This window comes from Musa acuminata, chromosome BXJ1-9 (genome assembly GCF_036884655.1).
Source record: "Musa acuminata AAA Group cultivar baxijiao chromosome BXJ1-9, Cavendish_Baxijiao_AAA, whole genome shotgun sequence".
NCBI classification, from domain to species: Eukaryota; Viridiplantae; Streptophyta; class Magnoliopsida; order Zingiberales; family Musaceae; genus Musa; species Musa acuminata.
In genome coordinates this window covers 7,782,196-7,806,929 of record NC_088335.1, presented here as the reverse complement: position 1 = coordinate 7,806,929, position 24,734 = coordinate 7,782,196, and the positions used below count along the sequence as shown (strand labels likewise).

At 40.9% G+C, this 24,734-nt stretch overlaps 4 protein-coding genes and 1 pseudogene across 5 annotated transcripts; 1 reads left to right on the top strand and 4 right to left on the bottom strand.

Annotated features, from left to right (window-relative positions):
• Positions 1-438: 438 nt before the first annotated feature.
• Positions 439-3,893, bottom strand: LOC103997662 (uncharacterized). The gene is made up of 5 exons (XM_009418954.3): positions 3,627-3,893; positions 3,456-3,505; positions 2,383-2,509; positions 1,308-1,412; positions 439-1,201 (listed from the first exon to the last, which is right to left on the bottom strand). Exons 1-5 carry the CDS (start codon positions 3,724-3,726, stop codon positions 582-584), a joined length of 1,002 nt encoding a protein of 333 aa, XP_009417229.2. The 5' UTR covers positions 3,727-3,893; the 3' UTR covers positions 439-581.
• Positions 3,894-6,399: 2,506 nt separating this feature from the next.
• Positions 6,400-12,784, top strand: LOC135592925 (TORTIFOLIA1-like protein 1). The gene is made up of 6 exons (XM_065082655.1): positions 6,400-7,519; positions 8,390-8,581; positions 8,745-8,829; positions 8,914-9,635; positions 10,446-11,312; positions 12,422-12,784. The coding sequence occupies exons 1-6, from the start codon at positions 6,668-6,670 to the stop codon at positions 12,614-12,616; spliced, it is 2,913 nt and encodes a 970-aa protein (XP_064938727.1). The 5' UTR covers positions 6,400-6,667; the 3' UTR covers positions 12,617-12,784.
• Positions 12,785-13,287: 503 nt separating this feature from the next.
• Positions 13,288-17,349, bottom strand: LOC135592924 (disease resistance protein RGA2-like; annotated as a pseudogene). Its single transcript, XR_010479299.1, has one exon. The product of XR_010479299.1 is annotated as a disease resistance protein RGA2-like (transcript).
• A 1,866-nt stretch (positions 17,350-19,215) lies between these two features.
• On the bottom strand, positions 19,216-20,072 carry LOC135592923 (15.4 kDa class V heat shock protein-like). Its single transcript, XM_065082654.1, has 2 exons — positions 19,813-20,072; positions 19,216-19,732 (listed from the first exon to the last, which is right to left on the bottom strand). The coding sequence occupies exons 1-2, from the start codon at positions 19,955-19,957 to the stop codon at positions 19,446-19,448; spliced, it is 432 nt and encodes a 143-aa protein (XP_064938726.1). The 5' UTR covers positions 19,958-20,072; the 3' UTR covers positions 19,216-19,445.
• Positions 20,073-20,845: 773 nt separating this feature from the next.
• On the bottom strand, positions 20,846-24,109 carry LOC103997658 (protein DETOXIFICATION 40-like). The gene is made up of 7 exons (XM_009418951.3): positions 23,755-24,109; positions 22,832-23,463; positions 22,547-22,603; positions 22,111-22,349; positions 21,918-22,036; positions 21,668-21,754; positions 20,846-21,284 (listed from the first exon to the last, which is right to left on the bottom strand). Exons 1-7 carry the CDS (start codon positions 24,034-24,036, stop codon positions 21,213-21,215), a joined length of 1,488 nt encoding a protein of 495 aa, XP_009417226.2. The 5' UTR covers positions 24,037-24,109; the 3' UTR covers positions 20,846-21,212.
• Positions 24,110-24,734: the final 625 nt, after the last annotated feature.

Here is a 24,734-nt window from a genome sequence, read left to right as displayed (position 1 = left end):
TCAATGATAGCTGAAGCAAAGTCATGTTCAACTTTATCATCACTGCCAATGAGTACATCACACAAGTCTGACTTAACTTCCCCAAAAGAAAGTTTCGATTCACCATTAACGATAACACGAAAGATGCTAATGACTTTGTCTGTAGCTGTGGCTTCTTTGGTCTCACCTCAAAGCCCTGGAGAATGAGTACATCACGGAACAAAAGTGAAGGACATGAGAACTATCTGCTAAATAGTCAACAAAAATTGTTAGCAAACAGATGTCCTCAGTTGAGATTATAAATGCAAAAGACTTTCCCCAAAACACCAAGAGCATTGAACCTTCCAACATTGGTTGACAATCGGTGTCACAACCTCATGTGCTTCATAGCTTGCCGTAATTTCAGGAAACATTTGGAAAAGAAGAATACAACAATAAGATAATTAAACAACATGCCACTGAAAAGAAAACAAAGCCAAAAGGATAAAATTAACACTAGATGAAGTGCCTCATGTTCCTTGAGTTATTTTGTACATGTTATTACTTGGATGATCAACTCCTCCGAAAGGGAAAGAGTAAAACAAGAAGACCGATGATATCAGTCAGGTGGAGAACTCGAACAGCATTGTGTGCCTGTACTTCTCACCAGGTTGAACCACTACAGATGGAAAGTTTGGTTGGTTAATGGCATTTGGAAATCCCTGTGTCTCCAGGCATAACGCTGCATGCTTCCCATATACTGCACCTCCTTTCCCAACAACACCATCTACATAGTTGCCAGTATAGAACTGCATACCGGATGCATCAGTCCATAAATCAAGAACCCTTGAGCCTGAAGGATCTTTTACTTTAGCTGCATGCTTCAAGCCAGATCTCTCCTCACCACAGTCCAGCACATAATTGTGATCATACCCAACTTGAAGTTCGTGGATTCTGCTGCCTATCTTTTTTTCTGTCGTAAAATCAAAGCAGGTACCGCTAACTGGCATAATTTCCCCTGTTGGGATCAAGTTTTTATCAACAGGGGTCAGATGAGATGCCAGTATCTGAATTGAGTGATCAAGAATATTTCCCGAGTTATGCCCAGCTAAATTCCAGTAAGTGTGTTGAGCTAAGTTGACTGGAGTGGCTTTGTTAAGAGGCACAGCTTCCATTTCAAGTTTCAGGGATGTACTCGAAGGAAGGGAATACTTAGCAGTGACAGAAAGATCTCCAGGGTAACCTGTTGATCAAAGATTGAATGTTCCACCAGTTGGATGATATATATTTTTTCTTATTAATTGCATCATTTGCTTTTCTTTTTCTTTCAATTCAACTATGGTAGTTACCTTCCTCTCCATCCTTGCTTTGGTACTCGAAGGTAATTGAAGGAAACATATTATTGTTATATTCGGTGACCTCCCACAGCACCTTGTCGAATCCTATCTTCCCACCTATAAGAGATAATTGAACAGATCAGTTAGTACAACTATTTCCATCCAACTTAAGAGAAAGAAAATTATGTTTATTAGCTAGATTTAGGTGAAACAAGCTGTCTTGCCTCACACTGTATACATAACTGCAAAAAAGAGACGTTCGAAGGACACATAATATCTGCACTGGTTGACACTGGCCTCCAATACAAGTATGTACACCACTAACTATTTTAGTTTCTAATTTGTTAAGTTATAGTTTTCAAAGAAGAAAATCCTATAACAACATGGTAATGTTTAAATGCTCTCTGTCATTCTACCAGCAGTTACCGTATGAATATATATTCATTAGTCAAGAGAAGCTGATATATTTTTCTTCTTCAGCCATTTAAAGTGACTTCTTTAACCTACATAATTTCAATATCTGTCCCAACCTTTAGTGCCACAGCATGAGGTACAAGAACAAGAACTTGAAGCCATAATGTCCTACATATTTAGTATCCAGTTGAACAACATGGATATTTTCTAGAGATTGTCAAGAGCAATATCATTGGTGAAACTAAAACCATAATAAGTTCTTACTCTACCTTTTCTTGTACCATCTAAATTGTTAAACAATGTTCTGAAGATCTTCCTTTGGACATGCCGATATCACCTTATACAATTTCTTCTCTTTTGTTATTGGAATTACCCCTGGTTGTTCATAAATGTGAATGTCATATTGTATCTTGCTTGAAAACCCGAAACATCAATTAAAAGATTCACATGCCAGCAACACAAGGATATATACTTGGACTAACAGGTACTATTTTTATGAAGATAGTCTATATTGTTTTGTCTTTCTATATATAGGCATGAAAAATGAATCAGTTCAAACCATTGAAGTGGACTAAATAACTTAACAGATGTAATCTTTTATTGCATCTAATTTAGGAATAAAAAAATGATACAAGAATAGCATCAGACTTTAGCAATTGGAATTCATTTCTACCATGAAGGCTGTTTGGTGGATTATTGATGTACAAGGAATAATCCGCCCCATTGAGTGCAAATTTTCCATCTTTGATTCTGTTTGCTACGCGTCCAACAATACAGCCAAAGTACGGAGAAAGACCTTTCTGATCAGGACCATATCAAATCAAGCAGAAACATTTTAGATTATCAAGTATGTGCCTCAAAACAAGATCAAATAAATGATAAAGCATTAGTGAGATAAAAGGTGATTAAGCATGACATAATTCTAACATAAAGATATTAGATCGATTCACACGCTTAGTTTATATCGAAGTTCAACCTCCATGGATTTCGCCAATGAATGTAGATCCACCACTGTATCATGTATGTGACACAGACACACAATACCTTTTATCGATTTAGTGAATATAAACAATTCTCTTCTTTCAGGAGCCAATTGGACAGTTTCTCAGACATCATTAGGTTCAGCATATCATACAACTGATCACTAACAAATGGGAATAGATCAGAGACTTCTAAATCTAAACATAAGACACCAGATTTCACATGCTTGAAACTAGTCCTCACGGATATATCATGGTTGAAACAACCATTTGAGAATATACAGGTCGAGATAAGGTCAAATCTAAATTGGATATAATGACACTAGACAATTCTACCAAGTCAGTTTTCCTTCATGGGTTGCAGCATTAGTTACAAAATCAAGGGAATAAAAATCCAATATTCTCACTTCCGTAAACTCACACCTCATTATTACAGCAAAAAGAACTGGAAATTGGCTCTGCTTTCCCTAATAACAGTGAAGTCTAACCACAAACCCTATTTGTCATCGAACAAAGGGATATGACGAACTTCGAAGAAAAATAATCCAGTTTCGTGGTTTATGAAGATATTGGATTTTTCGTCCAAAATGTCGCATAAAATACCAACAAAATCACGTTCAACCATCACCTCAAAGCACAAGAATAACTCAAACACCCCCCCCCCAACAAAAAAAGACAAACCTTTTTTTTAATTTTGAAATAAAATCCAAAACCCAGAAAACAGTGATCATATTCACACAAAAAAAAAAGAAAAAAAAGATCTTACTTGATACGGCTCGACGGTATCGAACCCAAGCACCACATCCGCGAGCTTGCCTGAAACCCATCAGAACAGAACAAAAGAACCAAGATCGAGTTATAACATCAGAAAAGAAGACGAGACCCTTGTGAGGGAGGGAAGAAGATCGAGAGGGGAATAGGTTGAGGAACTCATCACCATTGGCATCGGGAACGAGGAGGGACGTGATGGTAGCGCCGAAATTGGTTAGTTTGACGGTGATGGTGCCATTGTGGAGTTCGTAGAGCTCTGCCGCCATCGCTGCCCCAACACGATACGATTCTTCACCGACTCAATTCTTCGCACCGGCAAGGCGATGGATTTATCGAGAAAGGTAACAGAGCAAATTCCCGAAAAATCCGATTTTTAATTGGATTTCGGCGTCGAAACGCGTGCCGGGGACGCCGAACCTGTGATCCAAGAAGCGTCGCATGTGGCTTTTATCCAAATACGTTTTTGAATATTACCATGCAATTTCCCCATCTCAGCCATTCAATGCCTCATCATGTAATATGAACCGTTTGATAAAATTCCGAACCCCTGTAGCAATCTGGAGAGGATCCTGATCCTTTGTCTCCCAACACGTCAACATCTTTACGTTACCCGTTTCCTTGCGCCTCCCTTGTGACTCCAGTCGTAGGTCGGGTATCTTTGTGGGTAAACTAACAAGGCTAGCTAAAACTCACATCGAGACCATGACAAATGTACCAAAGAAATAAAAATACTTTCTTACTTTTTACCCGTCGCTCGCTATATTACCTGTTTTATGAATGGAGATGGTTATGAGTCTTCTCCGTACCTCCAATGATAATGACGGTAGTTAAATTGGGGCCGTCAGGCAAGTATCGAAAGTATACTGTTAGTTGGGCCGAAGCCCAACGAAGAGAGTTGGGTTTCATCCACTCGCATGCAGGCCGAGCCTATTTAAGTCAATTTGAAATAAATTCAGATATCTTTTAATTGAGTCAGGAATAATTTGGGTTATCTTAGATAATATTTTCTACAATTATCTTTCTATAAAATAATAGTGTGTAGTATTATTTTTTGGGCTCCCACAGTTTCTCTATCGATAGAATCACTTGTTCTAACATTGGGTTTAGTTGTGTCATAAGAACAGGGGAACAAAACTATCGGATTCCTCCTCTCAAGTGACCCACCACCAATCGCTAGTCTCACTGTGCAACTCACTCACATGAACGGTCCCCTTTCTAAATGCTTGGACATGCATATATCAGTCCAAGGAGCACACATTGGTACATGTAGGACAATGATAGATCATGCCAGGACTGGGTCCATTTACCCATGAAAGAAAGGGCTCTCATTTTGTTGACTCCAGGACTCTTTGGCTCATTCCCATTATTTTGATTGAAACTATTAGAAAGATGTGTGACATTACACTTTGATCCAATTTCTTTTTTCTTTTTTATGTCTGAACCATGCAGGATTGATTCCTAATATGATGTCAACAAATGATATGTGTCTTCAGTGTTGTATCACCCAAAATAATGTGTGATACAGAGCCAATTAAGTTGCTTTCAACAAAGCAATTGAAATTATAGTGGAAAGAGGATGTGGAGAAATATGGACTTAAGCTGGCCTCATCATATGTTTGCATTACTTGGATTACACCTCCAGCAATTCTTTGCTTGGTAGCAAAAACTAATGATATGTTTTCACCAACCTAAATGCAACACTTGATGCATGATCTTCTACCAATCTCTTCTTTACTGAGCTGTGAGTAAACAAGCATTTTCATCTGGCAACTTGTAGTAAGTTCAGCAGCCAATGCTTAGTTACAGCTACAACTCCCAGTGGCATTTGTATACTGAAAACAAAGGTTATGTTTCTTAATCAAAAGGTTGGTGGCAGTGAACCTCTTATCATGTGAAATGTTCATAGAGGCCAATCATGTGATAGAATTTATGCACCTTCTTAAATAGGCTCACCACCTAACCTGCAAAGATCCATGGCAGCAGGGCATGACCCTCAGCCACCATTGAATTTGTGTGCTCTCTTGTATGTATGTGCAAACTGAGTACTCTGATTTGCCTTTAGCTCTGAAGAGTAGTTAGTACCTGACTACATACAGGGCAGCTTTTCATGCAATTTATGAAAGCACTTCTTCTAAATTATCTTGTCTGCTATGCCTTTCCATGTTCCACTTTTGTTCTGACTCATCTCTGGATCTCTGCTATGTTTATCACAAAGAAGTTAGTCAAACAAACTCAGATGTAGTAGATCTGTAGTTAAGCTTCTGCTCAATTAAATTAAAGCACATACCACATGCAGATTATTTATTTTCTTCAAGGAAAAAAAAAGCCTTTAAAAATGAACTTAAGATGCAATTTTAAATCTACAGTAATTTTCATTTCTTTTCTTCTACCAAAGTCAAAGCCTTGTGAATTCCAAAAGGAGAAGATGACATTTACCAGGCATCTAATCTAGCTCAGGGGATCTTTCCAGCATAAAACATAATATAATTCATGTACTTGCCTTAAACATTGCTCTGAGTTGCTTACATAATTCTTGATTGTCAAGAAGGTTTGTGCACATCATTCCAGAACAAGAAGGGGAGGGTGACCCAAAGGCCCAATGGAGGCTTAACAAGAAGGACATGACATCTGCACAATGGTAAAGGGAATACCAAAACAATTGGATTAGCTTCAGATTGTAATCCAACCAGTGGCTGGAAGAAGTATCACTGGCATCTGCAATGGGGAAGAAGGAACAAAAGAACAATGACATGGGATCTCCCATGGGCAAAAGACCACACATCCTCTATCAATAGGGACTGCTCCTCTTCATTTAGTGGATGGGCACCCCTACCCACCATGCTGGTCTCTCTCTCTCTCTCCTTTCTTATATGTCAATATGTCACTTTATTTAACTCTCTCACCTCACCATGGGCTGCCACACAAAGCCAAGCCCTGCATTTATTCTATTAATACCTTTCACAATTCACACCCCTGTCATCCCCTCCCAAATTTCTTCCCCTCCTCCTCTTCCTCTCCCTCTTCCAAACCCCATGTCAAGATCCCCAATCCAAAACCCCCTCTTAAATCTCCCAATCCCTCTTTAACCATTCCCTAATCTTCCTCCTTCCATTTCAAACCTCTCAACTTCTTCCATTTCTTTACATTGCTTCCTCTTCCTTCCTTCCTTGCTGCATAAAAATCCAATCTTTTTCTTCCTCTGTTTAAATGGCTACTTCTTCCATTTCCAGACCCTCTTCGAAGCTCTCCAAGTCCCCATCCCCATCCCATAACCCCTCCAATTCCTCCTCTTCTTCCAAATCCCAATCTTCTTCCTCCCTTTCCTCCCATCTTGCAATGGTGGAACTCAAATCGCGGGTCCTGTCGGCGCTGTCGAAGCTTTCCGACCGCGACACCCACCAGATCGCGGTCGACGACCTGGAGAAGATCATCCGGACCCTCCCCACCGACGGCGTCCCCATGCTCCTCCACGCCCTCATCCACGACCCCTCCATGCCCTCGCCCAGCCCCCAGGACCCGCCTGGGTCCAAGAACCCCTCCTTCCTCGTGGGTCGCCGCGAGTCCCTCCGCCTCCTCGCGCTCCTCTGCGCCTCCCACACCGACGCCGCTTCCGCGCACCTCCCCAGGATCATGGCCCACATCGTCCGCCGCCTCAAGGACCCCGCCTCCGACTCCTCCGTTCGCGACGCCTGCCGTGACGCCGCCGGTTCGCTCGCCGCGCTCTATCTCCGCCCCTCGCTCGCCGCGGCGGCCGCTCCTGTGGACGGCGCTGGCAGCGGAGGGCCGTCTCCGGTGGTGGCGTTGTTCGTGAAGCCATTGTTTGAGGCCATGGGGGAGCAGAATAAGGCGGTGCAGGGCGGGGCTGCCATGTGCCTCGCTAAGGTGGTCGAGTCTGCTGGAGGTGGCGGCGTAGGCGGTGGTGGGCAAAGGGAGGAGGGAAGGGTGATGACGACAGGAGTGGTTTTCCAGAAGTTGTGCCCTAGGATCTGTAAGCTGCTTGGTGGCCAGAGCTTTCTAGCTAAAGGAGCATTGCTTTCAGTCATCTCTAGCCTTGCTCAGGTTGGTTGATTGCTTTAATCTGTTGGTATAAAACAGGAATGTAGGTTGTTTTAGCAGACGATATGTTTGCATGAATCTCTGATTTTGGATTATGTTTCTTGATATCTTTCTATGGTGACCATGGCTGTCGAAAGAAACCACGTTATGTAATCTTGAACTGAAGATTATGATCCATGACATTTTTCTCTCATTTTTCAGTTGTTTTCCCTATTTGACTTATTTGAGCAAACGAGATCTGCCATTTTTTTTGCCTTTGCAGTCCAGATCTTGGGAAACTTGTATTGCTTGTTTGCGTTTTTTTTTTTTTCTGTACACTTGTTTCTTCATCGAATCCTGTTTTAGATGGAGACAGAATTTGGCGTTTTTGTTTTTTGTTTATATATCCATTATGTTTCTCTTACTTCACATAAGTTTATTTGTCTTCTTTTTGTTGATATGATTACAGTAAGATTCTAATCTGAGAATGTATAAACTTCTTGGTTGTTTCCACAATTTATCTTGTGTAGTTTTATCAAAATATCTGTCTACTGCATCATCTTTGATATGAACCTGCTTTATCTTTAATTCTAACAGTAGGTTGATATAAGATAATTATTTTAAATTCTGATTGGTGTTGAACAAAAAAATATCTGATATGTATTTTTTGTTTTTAGTCTCAAGAATTTTGAAAACTAAAGCACAAATCATGGACTTGCCTATTCGGAATTGGTAATAAACTATTTTGCTTGGTAATAAAACAGTCAAGATACTTTTGCTTGAGCTATTATATGTAGCTTCTTCAGCAATAGATGGATTGAGTTAGAAACTCATTGTAGAATTTTGGATTTGGTACTCCGATCAGAAAATAAATCATGTGAGTTATGTTTTCAGGTAGGAGCAATCAGTCCTCAGACCATGCAACAAGTGCTGCAAACTATTCGTGAATGTCTTGAGAATAGTGACTGGGCTACCCGTAAGGCAGCTGCTGATACACTCTGTGTGTTGGCCTCTCACTCGAGCCATGTTCTTGGTGATGGGGCTACAGCAACCATAACTGCTCTTGAGGCCTGCCGTTTTGATAAGGTAAACCTGGTTTATTAATTTTTCCAAACACTGTATAGGTGCCTGTACCTGATGATACGAATACTGAAACAAGTTTAGTTAGCTCAATATGATTTTTACCAGCAATATCTCTAAGATAATTTTTCTTTGCTAAGTATTTCTTTATATTGCATTAAATTTTCAGGTAAAACCTGTTAGAGATAGCATGATGGAGGCACTGCAGCTATGGAAGAAGATTAGAGGAGATGGAACTTTGGCAGACACAAAAGGCATGTTCTTTATGTTTCTTGTCAGTTTCTTTTAATTAATTTTTCTGCCACCATCTTTACATTAATTAGTGAATAATGCTGCAGATTCTAGAAGCTCGGACTTAACTGATAATGAAGAAAAGGAAGATCATAAAAGGTTTAACCCTAGCAAAAAGTTAGAATCTTTAAAAATTTCATCTGCTGGATTTTCATCTAGTGAAAGTGACTCTGTCTCCAAAGAAAATGGCACCAACATGCTAGAGAAAGCAACAGTGCTTTTAATGAAAAAAGCACCATCATTAACCGATAAGGAGTTGAATCCAGAATTCTTCCAAAAGCTAGAGAAGAGGAGTTTGGATGACTTTCCTGTTGAAGTGGTGCTACCTCGTAGGTGCTTACAGTCTTCCCATTCTCAATGTGAAGAAGGATCAGAAGTAACTTGTAATGATTCGACGGGCACATCAAACTGTGATGGAGCAGCACTCCAGGAATCAGATGACACTCATGGATATAACACTGCCAATTACCGGAATGAAGATAAACGACCAGGGCCTTACAAAAAGGTGCAGGACTTGGATAATTTTGCTCGGGACAAATGGACAGAGCAAAGGGGATCTAAGGCAAAAGAATCAAAAGCAAAAGTTTTGAATGTTGAGGACACAACTGAAGTCTGTCAGAAAGATCCTTCTCCTGGTCGTACAAATGTCCCTAGATCTGATGCCAACACTGATGGGTCTTTTATGAGCAATAGGGCGAATTGGACTGCGATACAGAGGCAGTTGGCTCAATTAGAGAGGCAACAAACCAGTCTCATGAATATGTTACAGGTTTATCCATAAATTGCTACATTTTAAATATTTCATCATGTATGCTTAATTTTTTTCTTGCATAATTTAAAACTTCATTTATTATTGATTGCTCTTAGCATACTATCCATGCTCGATTTTTTGTCTTGTGATTGTAGGTTCTAAAAATTGGTTTCATGTTTAGTTTTGTAGTTGATAATGATTGGTTTACAAAGGAATGTTTTATAATTTTCATTTGTATTTTTCGAAGGAGGGCAAGCCTTGGTATAACAGTAAGATTGTTCTTTTGCAACTTGGGAGACCAGGGTTCAAGTTACAAAAACAACCTCTTTAAATATTTAAATGTAAGGCTGCGTACATTGACCCTCCCTAGACCTCACATTGGCGGGAGCCTTGTGTCTTGAGTATGCCCTTTTTATTCGTATTTATTGGAGGGTACCTTGTTTCCTTTCTTAAAATATATGACAATCATTAAGTTACCTTACTGATGGAGTATCACTCCACGTGCAGATTAAATTAATTATTAATTTTTTTTCGGCTTAAATTTATCAATCATTACATCTTTGCTCAGATCTTGAATTTGCATATTTAGTTTATTTTCATATGCTTCACATTATCAACTCCAACCAAAAAAGGGGTCTTAGTTCTTTCACTTAAGAAAAGCAGCTTTGCAAGGATTTTATGGTTGTGAAAGAACCTACATTATTGTTCTTGGGATTGTCCATCTTGTTGTATGATGTACTGATTTGCTTCTTGTTGTTTGATCATTCAGCTAATGTGCAAGTCCATGGGTAGCAAGTGTTTCATCTTTTATTTCATTCTTAAATGCAGGACTTCATTGGTGGCTCCCATGATAGTATGGTAACTCTAGAAAATAGAGTTAGGGGTCTTGAGAGAGTTGTTGAAGAAATGGCTCATGATTTGGCTATGTCATCTGGAAGGAGAGTTGGAAATATGATGCTGGGATTTGACAAATCTCCAGGAAGGTCTTCAAGCAAGTACAATGGCCTTCATGATTACTCCAGCTCAAAGTTTGGCAGAGTTGGTGAAAGGTTTCACTTGTCAGACGGTTTGGTAACTGGTGTTCGGGGAAGAGATTCTCCGTGGAGGTCGGAATCTGAAGCATGGGATTCCTATGGATATGTAGCTTCAAGAAATGGTGTTATGAACACTAGGAGAGGGTTTGGTGCTGTTCCGGTGGATGGTAGGTTACACAAAACCGAGCATGATACTGATCAAGTCAGTGGTAGGCGGGCTTGGAACAAAGGACCAGGACCGTTTAGGCTTGGTGAAGGGCCTTCTGCAAGAAGCGTTTGGCAAGCCTCAAAGGATGAGGCTACTCTTGAAGCTATCAGAGTAGCTGGGGAAGACAATGGAACATCCAGAAATGCAGCACGAGTAGCTGTACCAGAATTAGATGCTGAAGCTTTAACAGATGATAATCCAGGGCCCGACAAGGGTCCACTTTGGGCGTCTTGGACTCGTGCCATGGATTCACTTCATGTTGGTGACATTGATTCAGCTTATGAAGAGATTCTATCTACTGGTGACGACTTATTACTTGTAAAGCTAATGGATAAATCAGGTCCAGTTTTCGACCAGCTCTCTGGTGAAATAGCAAGTGAAGTCTTGCACGCAGTTGGGCAATTTATTCTGGAGCAAAGCTTGTTTGATATAGCATTGAATTGGCTTCAACAGGTACCATTAATTATCTCGAAACATTTAATTGATTATGTTTGATTTAAAAGATGTGTTTCATGTTATGACTAGTAGAAATATATTTAAGTAGGTGCATGGAGAAGGTATTAGGTGCTTATTCTATAGATTTCTTTTGTGAGTATATATAAAATCTTTTTCTAGTCTATCTACATTTTTTTTTGTGAACTGCTGAAAGAAGTTGCATAAAAATCTTACAAGTTGGTTAGTTTCATGCATGTGCACATATCTAGATGTATGTACATAATAGAAGAATTAATGGAACAATAATGTGTCAGGAATTATTATTTTTTCAGTACAATCTTGGAGCTTTAGAAGTTGTATCATATTTGTTTACAAACTTTATGTTGACTAAAATTAGATGTGGTGCATAGGTAACATGGTTTATAAGAAAGGAACACATCCAAACCCATCCACAAGATAGTCACTATGTCATTTGTGAAGTTTAAGCCGAGGATCCGTTACGGACTGAGCCCATGCAGGATTGGATAATAGTCTGTACACCAAGTACTCTTGACATTTTATAGCAACTGTGGGATAAGAGCTTACTGAAAATTATGATTTCAATGGTACAACCTGTTTTTTTTTCTAATATTTGCATTTGACTACATTGATCCTCTCCAGAAGATGAGCTTTGTAGTGGATAATCATAATACTACAAAGTTCCTTATCTCCTCCATACTGTTTTCAAGTCATTATCTCCGCCATACTGTTTTCAACCAAGATCCATTTCCCTTTCTGTCCAAACATTAAATTTTTATTGACTCAGCTTGTGCCAGATTTCCATATTTCTGGAGACAGATTATTTTGATTGAGAGGGGAGGTCCTTTGAAAATACTGTTCATCTTGAAAAGGACTAATTGAGTAACAGGGTACAAATTTATGGAGAAGGCAATAAGATACCATGATATAATTAGTACGATTACGTTTATTTCATTGAGACAATAAGGTCTCTCAGTCAGCACTTGGAGGGAATCAGAAATCAGATACAACAGACTCTTTTTGGTTAAAATGCTAGAAAAAAACGGAGAGGCCCAATGAGGCCACGGGCAGCAGCAGTTTTGTAATAATTTTTATGTTTCATTTTGCAGTTGTCAGATCTTGTTGTAGAGAATGGAGCCGACTTCCTTAGAGTCCCCCTCGAATGGAAGAGAGAGATTTTGTTAAATCTTCACGAAGCTTCTGCGCTTGAACTACCAGAGGATTGGGAGGGGGCAGCACCAGACCAATTAATGATGCATTTAGCATCAGCCTGGGGTCTCAACTTGCAACAGCTTGTCAAGTAGCTTGTATCAAATCTCTCCTATGTGTGTAATTGTTAATTTTTGTCCTTTTAATTTTTGGTTTGCTTGGCTCCTCAGAAGAAAGTATACTGAATGTAACTGAATCTAAAGGGAAACTGGAGCTCTGTGCTGCACATACTCAAGAATATTTCTCTTACGATCAAGACTCAATTTGTTCTTTCTTTGCCATGTATCTCCTTTGTGTCAAAAGAGACTCTTCTCTTGGTGTGTCCCAACCTTCGAATGTGTCATATAGCTGAAAACACAACTTGACAAAGGTGAACTCCTTAAGGGAGAAATGCTGCTTTTGTATGGCATATGACACTATGTATTCGATCTTTGCATGAACAGGGAACTCTCTGTACATCACTACTAGAGATATGTAGACTTTTTGAAAACATGATATGCTTTGTTGTTGTTTTTGTTGTTTGTGTGTTTTCTATAAAAAAAAAAAAAACAAAATTAAAGCGGTGCACATATCAAATCAAATATAAGGGGGTAATCAGGAGATTTTTGTCTTAGAAAATAGTTATATTGAAATTTTTATTTATAAAATTAAAATATTTTATTTTATTTTTTTCATCATCGATTTTATTGATAAAAATATGATCATTTATCTTATTTTGATTTATTACTGAATATATACGATATTTTTATCGATAGAATCGATGATATTAAAAAAAAATAAAGTTAAATATTTTATTTTTATAAGTATAAAAATTTTAATATAATTTTTCAAAAAATATAGGCTAGATAATTTTAATATAATTTTTCAAAGGAAATATAGAATCGATGTGCTAAAGGCACGAGAATTAGGTAAGTTGCTCCTTGCGAACTTCGAAGGTCTTTTGGATTCCTTTACCACCATCGACCTGAGCTCTTCATCTCCGCCACCTGCTTTTCCAGCTGCTCCGTCAACATGGGATGGCAACTGTCGAATTGTAGATACGTGAGGGACGTGGGCAGCCCCTTCTCCGGCAGCGATCGGATCTCCGGACATTCTTCGATCCATAACGTCCGAAGGAATCGAATGGCATGCAACTCTGTCGGCAGGGTTTGGAGATTCCCGCAACAGGAGAATTGCAGGATTCTGACACCCGTGAGGCTTCGGAGCAACTCCTGCTCCTCCCCGTCGAACATCGCCGTTTGTGGTGAGGATTTGATTGCGAGATGACGGAGCGACTGCAGCGCATCTCTTATGGGCCGCAGTTTGAGCAGCGCAGTGTCGTCGACTTCTAATTGCTCCAGTGGCAAGACCTCCCCTTGCCGGTCCCCTTCGTTCACCAGAAGCTTGGGGCATCTGAGGATGGTCAAAAATCTGAGGGAGTTGAGAACTCGTAGCCCCTCCACAGATGTCAACTCGTCACAATGCTTGATGCTCAGCCATTCGAGTTGTTTCAGGTGGAGCATCTGCTCCCTTGGAAGAGACATCAAGTATGGACATCTACCTATCTCCAATCCGGTCAGCGAGGTGAGGTTGTGCAGGCAGGCAGGCAGGGATTTGCCGAGATCCCCACAGTCGATCAAATCTAGTAGCTTCACTGAGGGCGGCAGCAGTAGTTCAATGTCCTCCTCTCGTGTCATGCTCATGAGCACGGGGCAGCTTTGTATTGACAGGTTCTCGAGGGAGGTGAGTTCTCTAAACCTCTTCACCGGCAGCGACACTAGTTCTTCACATCCCCATATGTCAATAGTTTTGATATTTCGTAGGTTGCTCTCCGAAATCATGCTGCTTCCATCGATTCCTTCCCATAGTCCGGTAAATTCTGTCAACCCAACTTGTCCTAACTGAAGTTCTGTAAGCGAAGGAGGAAGAGGAGACAACCTCTGAAGCTTGGGGCATTCTTGTATTTCGAGTTTACTCAGGCAGGGAAACAATACTCCGCCATCGTTCCAAGACAACTCTTCCAATGCCGCCATGTCTCGGAACGCAAGCTCTTCCAACATAGGGAAACACTTGCCCTGTTCTGTTGCACCGAAGAAGCCATGGCCTGTCACTTTCTCTGCCGACATGCCCACCATGAGAAGGACCTTGAGACGTGGGATCGGTCCGATGCATGAAAAATCATTCCATCTTTTACAGTTTTGTAGTGCAAGTATTTCCAAGTTGGGTAGCAGTTTTGCCTCCAGCCAACTGGGAGATCTGGCACCATTGTACCCTCTGATTACCAGTCTTTTGAGAGCTTGATGTGGCTGCAGACCTTCAAGTATCTCCTCAGAGACAAGCAACTGGTTGTTCTGCAAGTTGGAGTGTTGGTCAGACACCCATTCCAGCTCTAATTCAACGAGGTAAGCTTTATTGTTCAGTCCAGCCTTTCTTGCTTCCTCTTTGCTCCCAACGTTCTCCAGATTTCTAATCCGAAGGGTTCCGTGGAGCTGCGTCAAACCGCTCAGTTGTGCGATTTGGTGCCCCTGATCCTTCAGCACACTGAATGCTGTTAGTTCTTGAAGAGAAGTTAGCTTTCCAACCTCGTTTATCTTGGAAATGATCTCGTCTTCTGCATGAATTTTCCTCAGCTTGATCAGCTTGCTCATGCCCTGTGGGAAGCTCTGTAGCTGACAGCCCTGTAGTATCAGTGTTTGCAGATTGTGGAGGTCACACAATGACTCGGGCAGCCTCTGAATCGAAGTATTCTCCGAAATGTCGAGGTACCGTAGGTGTATCAGGTCATCAATCGTCTCAGCCAACTTCTTCATGCCGCAGTTCTGCAGAGTCAGCACGCGAATGTTCTTTAGTCTTTCCAGCAAGTGAAGAGGCAGCAAATAGCTGTTGACTCTTCGTTCCGACGACAACATTAGGGTCCTCAATTTGTAAGGGTAAGGGAACTCCGTTAGCCTTTCTGATTCCACATCCTTGGCAAAGACCGAGAGATGACGAAGCGTGCTACAGAACTCGCGTGAGTTGTCATTGCGTAGCCTGGAAGACTCGCCCGCGGAGATCAATCGCGCAAGATCATGTATGAGATCGTGCATCTCATAGTAACTCCAATGAGGGTTTTGTGACTTCTGAAAGAAAGATCTGCTGACTAGCTCTTGGAAGTAATTGCGTCCTAAATCCTCCATCCTCATGTTTCCTGGGGGTTCGATGAAGCCCTCTGCCATCCAAATCTGAATCAGACGATCTTCATTAAATAGGTAATCCTTGGGGAACAGGGAGCAGAAAGCGAAGCAGCGCTTGAGGTGTGCAGGAAGATACTGGTAGCTTATCTGGAGGACTGGCAGGACATCATCTTCGTCTTGTGGTAGTTCCCAGATTTCACACTCCATGATGCTTCTCCAGTGCTGCTCTTCCATCCTCACCCTCAACAGCGCCCCTAGCGTTCTTGCTGCAAGTGGCAACCCGCCCAGCTTGTGAACGATCTTCTTGGCAATGGCTTCCAGCTGTGGATGGTCTCCGGGGTTTTGTGATCCGAATGCACACTTGTTGAAGAATTCCCAGCAGCTCTCCTCCTCCAGGCATTTTATTTAGATGGATCGGTTGCTCGTGGCCGACTATGTCTGCGATCTTTGTCGAGCGAGTCGTCACCAAAATCTTGCTGCCCGCTACTCCCCATCTCAATGGCGCACACAAGCTCTCCCATTTGTGTTTCTCCGCATTGCGCACGTCATCGAGGACGAGTAGAAATCGATCTGATGTCAACCGCTTTAGATTCTTTTGAAGGGTGTCAAAATTCATGGAATCACACTTTCTCTGGGTTGCAGACTCGACGATCTCTTTGGTAATCCTTTCCACACTGAAGTCATCGGATACACACACCCAAATCATATGTCTGAAATATTTCTCCATGCTCTCGTGGATGCATGCAAGCTGAGAAAGAGTAGTCTTTCCGACCCCGCCGATGCCGACAATTGCCAAGACAGAGACGCTATGGTTGCTAGCAGGGGATCCGTGGGGCGATTGCAACAGCAGTTCTACGAGTTCTTTCAGCTCTTTGTCCCGTCCGAACATTTGAGTCGCAATTGGAACGGAAGTTGTTCTTCTCGTCTCCGATGTTTCCAGCTGTTTGATTCTTCTGCCGTCTGCATCTAACGAAGCCATGACATTCTGGAATGCATCTGCAAGTCTATCTAACCTCCCTTGGATTTCCCTTACTCTGTTCACATCGTCGTCATGATTTTCTCTACCGAAAAAACCGATGGTAACACCACCAAGCAATGAAAGTCTTCTCTTTTTCCTCGGAGGGAGACTAGAAGAAGAAGATGATTGGTGACTTGCCTTGTCTCCTCGTTGCTCCGCCTGCTGTTGCAGAACTCGGAAGTGGAACTCGTCCAGTAAGTGGTCAGCATCGAAGGCCTCGTCCTTGAGCTGGATCAGCAACTCATTGAATCTCCCTCTCAACTCCTGATCTTGGATCCAGATATTCTCGGCTCTGCTGATGGTGAACTGAATCTGGTGCAGGGAAGTCTTTAGCTCGATGAGATCATCTTGCAGCCCCTCCTCCGCCCCAAACTGCACCGTAAAATCTGCAAACTTTTCGACCAAGCTCCCGATGAAGTGCTCACCGAACCATCCCAAGGCTGTCAGTACGAACGACATTTCAGAGCACTGCTGATCCTTCGTCCAAGAGCTTCTTTGTGGCGCAGAAGGAGCTTTTACCGATCTAACAAGTGCCAAGGTAGCTTCGATTGTTGATTTCTATTTCCTCGTAGCATCAACATGTGACGATGGAAGAAAGAGTCATGGCGGCTAATTATTTTAGTGAAATAGACTTCAATAATTGTAGGCCAAATCCTTTTTCTTACAACAGCGACGTGTGACTCAAAGATATTTTGACTTGCCAGACAGATCATCTCCCACTACAACAAACTGAGCACTAAGACAATTAATTGTTAACGAAGATCACAATGATCTAAAATTTTATCCTTTCGAAATATATGAACTCTAAAAAACATATTTGAGAGTAAGAAAGATCTGACAGACTTATGAGTCCTTGGTTCCATATTCCTTAATCAACGTGGGACTAAATGATTTTATCATTCTTATAATATAAATAATTTAAATTGAGTTTTAAAAAAATAAACGAGTTGAGGGGCTGTGGATAGACTGATAAGAATAAAAATTATAGTAATATCAATGACTATGACATTTTTATGTTAGGGCATAGAAGAAACTATTTTTAAATAAATACCAATATATAATCCTTATCGGTATAATCCAAATCATACTAAAATTAACATATCAATTACTTTCATACAAAATTAGATATTTTAACAAATCCTTTTGTATATTATTCTAAAACTAATGTTATTTCAAAATTAACAATATTCATAATTTTTTAATGCTTTTCAAATATCATGAGTAAGCAAATATTTTCATAGGAATCATACAACATAAATTAATATATGCTTGTAATATAATAAATAACTATTCAAATCATATGTTTTTCCAAATGATAAACATCTAAGTTCCTTCATAATGTTTATAAATAATAAACAATTTTAAATTATGTAAATCATATATATTTATAATTTCTAAAATATACATTAATACTTTCAAAAATAGACTAGACGGAATTATTGGATATTTTCTATGATCACAAATCCTTGATACAACATATGATCATTCCTCTCCTTTTATTATGTTTCCCATATATTCTTTTTCATTTTTTTTTTATTTTTTTTATATAAATATTTAATTAACTAATAACATTATGATTCATCCATCTATAATTCAAAACATAAATATAATTAATGAAAATATAGGAGAATTTAAAATCATACTCAATATAATTTGCTGGGCTTGATTTAAATCCATTTGGTATAACAATGTATCATTCAGTTTTTTTTCTTATTTACTAAAGCTTTTTCAATCTATCTTCTTCTGGACGCATTAATGACTAAGTTTGGATGAAGATCGTGAATATGAATGTGTTTTCTGATTTAGAATTTTTGATGGGATAATGGAGGAAAATAGACTGCTCTTTTGTTTTTTGTTTTTTTGAGTTCTTCGAACAACGACTTTAAACTATCTTCCAAAGCATAAGTTTGGAAATTAATAAATTAATTCAAATATTTTTTATAATTTTTTAAAATCATAATTACTTTATGCATGAAAAATAATTTATTATAATTTTTTTTTCGTGACGATGAATTAATTGATCTATCAACTTTATTTTATCTAAGTCACTAATCAAGATTTTATACCAAAATTAATAATAATATATTCATTAAATCTTAATATTTTTTTTTTACTTTTGACGTGGGTCTAATCAAGATGTTATAATTTTTTTTATATCTATCATCTTTCGATATATTTTTCTACTTAAACTATAGTTGTTGGTGAATTATTTGACAATAAAATAAGAAATTGTATTTGAAATTGTATTTTACTTCCGTCATCGTGTTAAATAATTTATCATTTCATTTGTTCATCATTTTTTTATCTTAAATATCGTAGTCTATTTTCAAAATCGATAGAGATGCTAATAAAAATAATAAAAATTTAATAATAAGCTCGATAAATATTATTTTCAAATACAATAAGGTGCGTCACTTAACTTGACAACCTAACGAGGACAAAATGAATGATATTATAACTATCAAGTTGTTCAGCTCATCTCCTCTGCCATTCATATCTCCCGACTGCTTGAAATTACTGTCACTATCCCACTCAAAAGCTCCTTATCTCTTTATGTAGATGTCAATTCGTAAACAAAATACAATACAATACACTCCAAGGATAAATCACTGATTCTTAACTTCCCATAGTTGCATGAAATGAATACTAAATCCTCACACGGCCATCTTCAAACAATGTTGAGCTATTAACTGTCGCAGACATTTGATCAAACGACAGTCGCGACGCGGATCAAATCATATGCTTAATACGTTCTCAAGCGGCGCGGGCCACGGCATGGCTAGCATCTGCCAAATCCTCGAGATCGAGCTGGAGCCTCCGGCGACTCACCAATCTGGGGACGGTGACCGTCAGGACGCCATCCTCGTACGCCGCCGTGATCCCGTCGATGTCCACCGTCTCTGGCAACCGGAACTTCCTGACGAATCCCCTCCTCTCCCTCTGCGCCGGCTCACCGACGCCGTCGTCGTCCCGCCGCTCCGTCCTGATCACCATGTACCGCGAGTCTTCCACCTCCACCCTGATCTCTTCCTTCCTCACCCCTGCATACGGACCAACGCAAATTCTGAGCTTCACCCGCCATCCCAAACGAAGAATAGACGAGGAAAAGAGCCTCTGTTACCTGGCAAGTCTGCACTGAAGCGATGCGACTCGGGCGTTTCCGTCCAGTGCACATAGTTTTGCGGAGTGGCGGAGTCCGATGACGAGAAAAAGTGAGGAGCGGGGAAGAGGGGCCATGAGGACTGGATCGGGTAGTAGAGTTCCATCTCGATGATGGTAATAGCAGGAGCCAACGTGAGGAGTATTTGTAAGGAAGAGGAAGCGATTGGGTGGGCTACGGATAGCCGTCTGTGACTCTTGGGCGGTACTAATAGCCAGAGCTCGCCCCACTGGGAGTCGAGTGTTGCAGTACCGAGGTGCTTCTCGCGGTCAAGTTTTGGCCACAAAAAAGGAATCTTGCTTAAGATCTAGCGAGGACATAATTGACTTCGACTAGATTCTGCCCATAAAAAAAGATCTAGAGATAAGCCTTTGGGAGTTGGCGGCTGGGAGATATCTATTGTGTACGTAAAGGCTTCCTGTCCTCCTCAAAAGATCTTCCCAAGTATTTTTTTCCCTTTCCTTTTGCTTTCTTGCTTAATTCTTAATCTTTTGCTCTGAGATCGATCGATAGTTAGTAGATCACAAATGCCTTCTAATCAATGATTAGAAGTGAGTTTTCCTTCCAACACTTGGGTAAAATTGTTCTGCCGACCTTATCTAGTCTACATCTGACGAATAAGTTTTCGGATAAGTGCATTACACCACATGTTAGACATATTTTCCTCGCGGATAAGATCAAAACGATTGATTGGTTGGTATGACATGTCAAGATGTTGACAGAGGATAATCTAATAGAAAAAAAATATAGGTTGCCTACTGCTGTATGCCTTTAAGCAGAATGTACAAACAAAGATTTTTGTATCAAACATATTAAGTTCAGACATATTGGAGCACTACAATATGAAACCCAACTCCAATTTAGTTCAGAATAATGTAACTAAAGCTCAGTTATGCAAATTATACATAGGAACAATATTTAGATTCCAATGCTTTATTTTATAGGATTTGAAGATCTTGTAGTCCTGTGAAGCCACCATTAACAGACTTGAAAGTACAGTCCAATAGAATTAATTGATCATCATCCTGAATTCAATCACTGTTGCAGAAATTAAGCTCATTGTGACATCAAGATGCACACGAATTTACAAATTGTCTTATGATTTTTCATTTTATAACTATGTACTTGTTTAGCTTGTAATGCCCAAGATTAGGACATAACTGCTAACACACTGATAGATCCATTTCTAGGAGAAACTTGAGGGAACCCATCTACTTTCTTGCTTTCTTCCTTTCATTCTTTGAGGGTCTCTCTGTCTTCAGATACTAGCTTGCTGCTGGTAATGTTGTCATAGGTAATGGATGACACCACGTAAATGGAGATGTTCCATAACTAGGAAGGCTGATTCTGTCATCTGTTTCCTAGTCAAGATTGCTCAGCAGAGGTTGCTTGTTGTCCTCCCATTTGTCTAGTCTTCTCATGGCTTGTTCCACCTGCATTGCCAGAAACACATCCAACAATTTTCCAGGACTTCAAGACAAGTCCCCAAAAATCCATCACATTTTTAACCTCTTCTCAGAATTACTGAATGAGTTATTGACTTATCAATTTGCAAGTTGACACTTCATATAAAATCAATTTTGGAGCACTGGGATGGAAGATCAACTCCATTGAATGTGACTAAAATGAGTTGAATTTCCTATAATCTCACCTATCATGGAAAAGAGCAATGAAACAGACCGTCTAAAATTGATTTAAATTAGTCAGGCAAGTTATCCTTTAAGCTAGCAATATTACACAATGTAGCACCAGCTGATCAGATGCAACAATTACAGAAAGAAATCGACAAGATAACTAAACAGGAAAAAGTACATACCTCTTTTTTCCAATCTGTGCGGAAAGTAACCCAAATCAAAATGAAGGTCTGCATGAGTGTTCCGCCAAGCATACCTCCCCATATGCCCTGCACATGCCAAGGTGATTAGGCATGCAAATTGAGCTCGTTACTGATGAATGTAAAGGCCTTGGATGCACAAAATATTTCTTTTCTCTAATAGTTATGACCATTTGGAGTAACTCAAACATTTCCATGAACTTTGGGATGAAAATAATGCAGTAGCATGTACCTTTGCTCCTAGATCAAACTTAAAGCCAAGGAGAATGCCAAGTGGAATTCCTACAAAATAATAGCATCCCACATTTACGTATGCTACAAATGCTTGCCATCCGCACCCGACAGCCACACCTGCATTTATTATGTATACCAGTTAAATTGCAGTTATATCAGTGGAAGTTTATGCAGCAGAGTGCGGTGATAACCGGACAACACAGGTTGGATGCCATTAAGAATGAGGGTGGCGGCGAGCAGGGGGGAGAGCTCGGAGACAGCACGGGCCACCGTCTCACCCTCCGTGAAAGCATAGCTGATGTAGTGGCGAAGGCAGAGCATGATCGTAGCTACTATCAAGGATATTATGAGAGACAGCACTGTTACCACCACCACCGAGAATTCCGCTGACTTCGGATGACCGGCGCCGAGCTCATTGCCAACTCTCACGCTGCCAGTTCAAGACAATGAGATCAGTTCGAGCGTTTCTTTGCCTTAAAATATGATATTGTAGAAGATATAAATATGATCCTTTAAACAGGACTTTTGTGGGACGTATGGTCGAACACCATCAGTGTCCTATCTTGGGCTCCATTAGCATTGCTCTTCTAAGTTGCGTGAAACAGGAGAGGATGGAAAAGGAGAGACCTAGCAGCTGCATTGAAGCCGACTGAGATCATGAACGCCCACCCGGCAATGCTCATGCTGCATATAGCAATAAGCACTTCAGTCAATCAAATACTATAAAAATTGTTACCGTCATCATCCAACATGCCTCGTTCTTTATGCAACATCAGCATCACTAAAAATTGCTATCATCATATTGTCATGATCTAACGAGTTCCTCTCTGATAATTACTCTCTTTTCAGCACCTACGAACATGATTTATATCCAAGATTTCAGAACAATAGGCGAGCAGTTGAAGTTCTCACCACACCGTGAGTGAATCCAGGGCCAGTTGAGGATCCTTCAGCAGACCAGCAATCAAGACCATGATCTGGTAGTACCACGTCTCCAGGCAGAGCATCACCGCCGACGCCGTCGACAGCTTGAAGAACTCTGGCAGGCCGGCAAACGCCTGCCAGCTGAACCCGGTCCACGTGAACCGGCACCGCCGGCTCGTCACGATGTAGAGAAATTGGGCCGCAACTATGATCCACCAGTTCAGGCTCAACACCAGGGAGGCCCCCAACAAGCCCAAACCAACCTTGTACACCACCACCCAGCTCAGCACCAGGTGCACCGCCAGCGCGCCGGCGGAGATGCACGCGCTCGGCGTCACGATGCTCTGAGCCTGCAGGAACTTCTGGATCGGGAAGTTGGCGGCGTAGGCGAAGATCTGCGGGATGAGGCCGTACACGAATATCGACGCGGCCGTTGCGATCTCTGGCGATTGCCCCAGTAGTAGTAGTAGCGGCCTCGAGAAGGCGTACACCACCGCGAGAGGTATTCCGGTCGCCATCAGGAGCACCGTCGAGCGCTGCAGGTATATGCCGAGCATCTCGTACTTGTGCGCGCCGTAGGCTTGTCCGCATAGCGTCTCTACGGCACTCCCCATCCCTAGCTGATATGTCATGCAAAAAAGATTAAAAACTTTAATCCAAGTTCGGAAAATATGAATTTATCCAAAAATCCAAAAAAAATTGTTGACCATATCAGCTATAATTTCTTTTACTAAGTCTTATGATCATCAAATTCTCTAATTATTCATAACGGATATCAAACATCATGTATGGTGATAAAATCATCAATTTGAAATGTCATTAAGCAGCAACTTACAGGTGTAATATAGTATCATTGTAGTAGAAATTTGGATGTCGTGTTGCTGTAAGGTCTACGGGGAGGAATGCCTTACCATGAGGCCGTAGGCGAAGATTTGGATCCCGTTGTTTCCGAGGGAGGAGGCGGCGAGCTCGAGGTTTCCGAGATGGCCGGAGAAGACCTGAGTGCCGAGCGAGAGAAGGTTGTTCAGCATGTAGACGACCACGGCGGGAGCAGCGAGGGGGAAGAGAAGCTGCATCTCGACGGTGGTGGCTGACCAGAGTCGGCGAGGCCATGGCATAGTTAGGTCTGTAAGTATGCTCTCCAGCCGGCGGCTGGAGCCGTGGGTGGCTTCACCGCCATGATCGCCGGCCATGGCAAACAAGGAGAGCTAGTGTACACCGTGGTATAAGAAAACTGGAATCCTTGGGCTGCAAAGGAACATGAACATGTGGTCCACCCGATTCCCATCTATCTTATCATCCATGACCATATCATGATGTGTCTCATTCTGTGAGCTTCAAGGGAGTTCCAACACCGGCACAGTTTGTCCTTATACGGTAGCCTTATGTGATCTCCTCGTTACCGCATGTAATTCCAGTGGAGTAGCTGTACATGTTGCACCACAAGAGAAGCAATTTTATGGTCTTCCTTGACAGTTCTTCGTGTGCATCGGCATCGACGGCTCTGTGCAAATGGAGTCCACTCACGTCCTCTTTGTTAATGTTGGCATCAACGGGATGGACATATCTATCTCAGTCACTCCTCGGCAAGTTTCAAACGTCTCCGTTACTATCAGGTTCTCAATTATTATGTGCAACCCTACAAATGCTCATGTTGTCCTCTATACATTGGAGTCCATCTATCGGCATCAAGAATACCCCTATACTAATGTCTCTTCTAGTTCTGTCAGATTTTATGTTGCACTTCGGATTTTTCCACCTTGTCTTGGGTTTGTCCCTTTTATTAATGCTCTGTATTGATCCAAGATCTGATGGTTTAGGTTGTATATCCAAAAGAGATTCTGACCCTCAAAACATCTCAGAGCTTTTGCAATGTTTTGTCTCTTTAGTT